The sequence below is a fragment of the Vitis riparia genome, chromosome 14 (genome assembly GCF_004353265.1).
Source record: "Vitis riparia cultivar Riparia Gloire de Montpellier isolate 1030 chromosome 14, EGFV_Vit.rip_1.0, whole genome shotgun sequence".
NCBI lineage: Eukaryota > Viridiplantae > Streptophyta > Magnoliopsida > Vitales > Vitaceae > Vitis > Vitis riparia.
In genome coordinates, this window is record NC_048444.1 from 11,543,592 (window position 1) to 11,549,665 (window position 6,074).

The 6,074-nt window shown below is 50.0% G+C and overlaps 1 protein-coding gene across 1 annotated transcript; it reads right to left on the reverse strand.

Moving 5' to 3' along the window:
• Positions 1 to 1,324: 1,324 nt before the first annotated feature.
• LOC117930461 lies at positions 1,325 to 3,807 on the reverse strand. The gene is made up of 4 exons (XM_034851120.1): positions 3,330 to 3,807; positions 2,943 to 3,232; positions 1,802 to 2,911; positions 1,325 to 1,708 (listed from the first exon to the last, which is right to left on the reverse strand). Exons 1-4 carry the CDS (start codon positions 3,805 to 3,807, stop codon positions 1,325 to 1,327), a joined length of 2,262 nt encoding a protein of 753 aa, XP_034707011.1.
• Between the last annotated feature and the right edge of the window lie 2,267 nt (positions 3,808 to 6,074).

Genomic DNA, 6,074 nt, shown 5'->3' on the forward strand with positions numbered 1-6,074 from the left:
ATATCTTCTGGAGCCATCAAGATCTGACTGTACCCGGAAAATCCGTCCATAAAGGACAACATCGAATGACCTGCCGTACTGTCAACTAGCATGTCGATGTGTGGAAGAGGAAAATCATCCTTAGGGCTGGCCTTGTTGAGATCTCGGAAATCAACACAAACTCTCACCTTGCCGTCCTTTTTGGGAACAGGGACGACATTGGCCAGCCACTCCGGGTACTCGACCACTGATAAGAATCCTACACTGAGCTGCTTCTGGATCTCCTCTTTCACCTGCAAGCTCCAACGAGGGTGCAATCGTCTCAACTTCTGCTTAACCGGTCTGGCATGGGGCAGAAGTGGCAAACGATGCTGGACGATAGATGGATCAAGGCCCGGCATGTCCTCATAGGACCATGCGAAAACGTCCAAGTATGCTCTGAGCAACTGGATGAGGCTGTCTCTCTCATCTACAGATAGATCTGACCCGATCCTCAACTCCCTAGGCTGATCTGCGGTGCCGAAATCAACAATCTCTGTGTCCCCTACAGCAGGTGAAACCCTCTGATCAACGGGATCCGAATCGGAAGCAGAAGACGAGTCATCATCTGAATCGTGCTGTGCAATCTCATCATCAATATCAAAAATCTGTGATGTGGGTGAAGATGGTGCAGATAAATCAGTACCATAAGAGACAGGCAAATACTCAAAGATGCTCAAATCCATAGATGAAGAGTCAGAAACATAGTCAGAACGGGAGACGAACCCCGACAGAACGTCAAATGAAAGAGGTGGGTCCACAAAGTCGGACGCTCCCTCGATAATGCCAACATGGCTATCAAACAAATCATCAAAAACTATAAGGTCCTCAGCAGACTCCTGAGCAGGGGCAGTCTGGACCTCCTCGGCGATCTCGAGGACGGACACCCCGAAGAGATCAAATGGCGAAGCGAGCTCCGGCGGGGCCAGCTCCTCGGTCTGGCTCAAGCTCATAGCGAGCATCTCATCAACGTACTCATCACACGACACGGCTCCGTCCACTACGTCCCCAATCTCGGCAAAAGTCCCGTGATCATCGATCTCATCCGGGAAGCAAAGCGTCATAAGGCTCGTGCGATCTGGGGAGGGAGGAGCAATCAACACAGAAGTCGAAGGGCCAGGGGCTCCGTCACTCAACTGTAACTGCTGGACGAGGCGCTGAAGCTCGGCCTCCTGGGTGGTGCTGAGTCCTCCGATGACCCCATCAGATGGTGCATGTGGCTCTGATGCCCTCACAAAGTAATCGGCTAGGCTCATGGTGTATGGACGGACAGGATAATAAAAGGGCGTACGAGTCAAGCGAGCCCTCACCCTCTCCCTGCGCAGTCGCGCCATATGACGATAGTCAGCCTCAGTGGGAATGAATCCGAGCCCGAATGGTACGTCGCGGTCCGGAAGGCCATGAACTCACTAGGCCCGTGCTGACGCCGCCCCAGGCCCATACCAGGAAGATAAGACATACTCCGCATAATATCGAGCACCACCGTGCTGCTGTGCTGGTCGAAGGACATGGCTACAAAATCTCGGCAGAAATCCTCCATCTCCAGAGTCTGTACCTCATCAAAGGTAAATCCGGTCAGAAAAAGATCATCATCAGCGTGACTAATCTCGAGTACGGGCTCGGCAGAGATGAACCTATCACCCGCAGACTGCACCACGACGACCCGACCATCATGAATAAACTTCACCTTCTGATGAAGGGAAGAAGGAATAGCTCCGGCTCTATGGATCCATGGTCGGCCAGAAGCAGGTTAAAGGATGTAGGAATCCTCAAAACCTGAAACACGGCGAAAAGTGGCTGGACCAATCAGTAGCTCGATCTCCAATGTACCCATGACCTCCCTCCGAGTGCTATCATACGCGCGAACGGTCTGAGTGGAGGGACCGAAGTCAGAAGGAGCGTATCCGAGGGCAATGGCAGTGGCGAGAGGCACACGTTCAGGGCCGACCATTGTCCAGAAGGACAGATGGGACTCGGCGACCTGAACAACCGACAGATATGTAGAGTGGACGCGTGTGATCTGAGCCCTCAGGTGGCAAATCATCGTCTGAGAATACGATGCATGTGGCTCGGCCGCCGTCATCATGTGGATCAATCCCTCGGGAGTGGTCGTGGTATCAACTCTGATCTGACTCAAAGCTCGAGTCAGTGCATCCCGATGAGTACTGGAGGACGCTAAGAGGCTCCAGATGGAAATACGAGCCTGAGTGCTCTGCAACTGCCTCAAAATCTCATCGTCCTCGGCTCTGACCTCCTCGGGAGCGGACGTACCCTCAACTGGCCTAGCTGCCGCGGGAGGTGGCTGTCGCATCACTCTACCTCCTCGGAGAACATACTGAATGTCCAGAGTCTGAGAATCATCAACGTGTGGAGCCTGAACCTCCTCAACATCCGGGATCAAGATGAAAGGCGTCCGGACACTGTAATGCGGCAAAATCAATGGCTCAACAGTGGCAGCCTGCACCGATGCCGCCTCGGGAACCAATCGGAATGGAGCAGGCATCCGAGGACCTAGAGTCACCCCACTCATCTCATAAATCACATCTGGCATGATGGGCTCTGGGTCTGAATCGTCATCACTCAGCATGTGGATGTGGTCATCGATCTCATCAAACTCTAAGAAATGAATGCCATCGGCTGGTGGAGGGACTGCATGTGTGGTGTGAGCAGGCAACGGGTTCGTGGTCACACTCGGCTGACCCAAGTGTACCAAACCCTGGTCGATCAAATCCTGAATGGCATGCCTCAAAGCGGTGCATCGATCGGTCTCGTGTCCAGGCCCCTGATGGTATGCACAGTGTAGATCCATCCTGAACTGAGGCGGAATCGGCTGAGGCGGTGGTCTCGGAGTGAGAGCGGCCAATACTCCGGCCTCTGTGAGCTTCCGAAGAGCCTGGCTCAACGGCATGCCTATCTGGGAGAACTGTCTCTGCGTCCTCAAAGCAAAGGAGCAGAAGTCTGCTGAGCTCTGGGTCGGGGATAAGGAGCTGCGGGTCTCGCAGTGAACTGGCAGCATAGCATGGCTGTCCTGTAGCCGTGTAAGAAATAGGAGGCCTCTCGATGCTCTGAGTAGCATAATAAGGCAAAGCCAAAGGCTGAGGCTGATATATCTGATCATAAGTCGGGTAAGGTGCCCGTGGCCTGTACTGCTGAGGCGTGTAAGATGGACGAGCCTCCAGAAGCTGTGGATAGGCTGATGACGCCTGAGAGGCCTCTGACTAGAGGAACTGATGGCACTCACATCTGTCGATCTCTGTCCTCCGAAGGGTTTCTTCCCCTTACATCACTAGGGGAAGAATCTGCCCACAAACCTCTCGAGATGCCATCCTCGACATCATACAAAGCCAGAGCCAGAGATCCAAAATCTGTAAAAGGTACCCCGACCACATGCCTGGCAATCCTCGGCTGTAGGCTCCTCAAAACCATCTGAATCTGATCTCTCTCTGACGGTCTATCCACTATCTCGGCAATCTTCCCACGCCAGCGGGAGATGAATGAAGAAACTGACTCGTCTGATCTCTGCCTAAGAGCCTCGAGCTCCCTCCTCGATACGTCAATGACAGTATTAAATGCATACTGTCTCAAGAACTCTTGGGCCAGATCATCCCAAGTCCGACGACGTGATACATCCAAAGAAGCAAACCAGCGCTGTGCAGCGCCACCTAAAGACATGGGGAAAAGCATGATCATCTGAGCCCCGTCCAATCCATGAGCCCTCATAATCGTACTGTAAAGCCTCAAATGGATGCGGGGGCACCCAATCCCCGTGTATCGCTCGATTTCTGGCATCCTGAACTTGGCCGGTAAACTGGCCACTGGCACTCCATCAAAATCCTCCCAAGTAATGGCTCTGTCGGAAGTCCTCAACTGCCTCAACCCCTGCTCAAGCCTATCCATGCGAGCATGTGGGTCCTCTGAGGTCGGGGTAGGTATGGTGACAGGAGGCGGAGCAACCTCGGTCTGACTATGTAGGGTGAACGGAGCAACCTGCTGGGCTTGCTGCCCATCTATCCTCCGGCCAAGGCTAGCTATAGCCTCCTGAATCGAAGCCATGGCCTCAGCAAACTGATCGACGGTAACTATCTGTGAATCCATATCCCTCTGATCTGATCTCTGGTCTAACTGGTCCAATACTCTGATCAATCTACCCCCAACTCTGATCCAAGAAGTCGAACCCAGACTGAACGTATCGGTACTCCTACAACAGTGGAAACACTAGATAAGGTGCGGGGTAAAGGAAACTTCACAAAGAATGTCTATCAAACGTGTCAAAAGGTAGCCTGGAAGCAATCAAACTGATATCCAATCTTGAGCAGATATATAAGAGACTACTGCGAAGGTAACTAAACCTGTCACTACTGAACCGGCTCTGAAGGCCCACAGATGCACCCACGTGTTCGGGAAGGAGAAACCTAATTGAAATGTCTAAGGCTCAACTTACAAGGTCAAGGCGGCTCTAAAAGGAGATAGGTGGACTTTAAAAGATCCCTAGCAGAAGCGATCGTACCCTCCGATGGTACGCAACCTTCTGCACGCCTCCAAAGAGACGGGGCGCTTCCATGCAAGGTGGTTATCACCTCCACACATGCACTACCTCGACATCCCAGGGGGTTTCCTATGGTGAAACCTCTCAAACTCTCAACGCTCAATGGTCAACTAAAGTGCACAGTGAATGGTGTGGGTGCATCCGAAAACCCTAAGAATCTAAAGCAGAAAAGGAAACACACTGGTCGCACGACTATCCATGAAACCTAGCTCGGGGCTATACAGGTCTTCAATGATCGGACTCCAATCGACATCAAAGTGTCACTCTCCTCCAGAATGCTCCCGTGCATCGATATAGCCCGTCGCTAGACCCTACTCCTAATCTCTGGCTCGGTCAGAGAGCAAGCACACAGAAGGTCTCACACTTGCAATAGTGAGAACCGAGATGAAAGGAATGACCGAAACCAAGAGAGTTGGAGGTAGAGGGATAGAAGTGAGACCCACATAGACAGACGACATGCAATCATGCAGAGGGAGAGCAGTCATGCGTCATACAATCAGGCAGAGCAGGATATATCACTCATGTACACACAAGATAAGCGAGAATACGACAATCAAGACGAATAGTGATACAAACATCATGCTCAAAGACGATCAAAATAATATACAGGCAAATGAATCAGCATGTCCAACCAAAATGATATACAGTGGTGAATGTATGCATGTGAGGTGACCAGAACAATCATGGCAAAATTAGAGTCAATGTGCTAAGCAATACAAGACGATCAATCAACAACAATCCAACACGTCTATGTCTCAAACGAATATATCAATGAAGCACATAAAATCATGGTATTGGAAATCTCAATCAAGACAAATCAGTCAACGTAGTCAACATGTCAAAATCCTAAATAGATATAACATCTAAGCATGCACAAAGAAAATCTCAATGTGCAATCAAGAGATGGGCATCCACTGATCGACTAATCAAATGCCATGTTTGCTTCACTTTAGGTTCAAGCTTGACCCTCTAAAAAAAATCCCCAGTGGAGTCGCCATTTTGTGGACCCCGCATTTCGGCTCAATGCGTTTTCCACTCGATGGCAAGTGCAATTTTTATTTCAAAAATGATTTTTATTTCAAAAATGATTTTTATTTATTAGAAAATGACTTGGAGTCGCCACTTAATTTTGTTTTATTTTAAAAGGGTAAACAAAATAAGAAAGAAAACCCTAAGTGCGACTCCTTATTTTGGAAAAGGTGATCTACGAAAAACCGGATCGGGTTCGGGGGTCAGGTTACTTATTGGGAAGGTACGGTAACGACCGTAGCACCCCTCTAAGTCCCTAAAGTCGGGTCTCTACTAATAAAATGAAGCTGACATGGCAATAATGAGAAAATCAATGAATACTCGAAGCGATCATGCACATATGGGAATCAAAACATGTATAAAGAATGAACAAAATATGAGTGGATACGTACCTGGTCCTCCAGTCGCGAATGCACTATCATGAAACAGGATTAGTGAGTGACGAATAGATAAAATTATGCGCATGTCAAGGAACAGAACA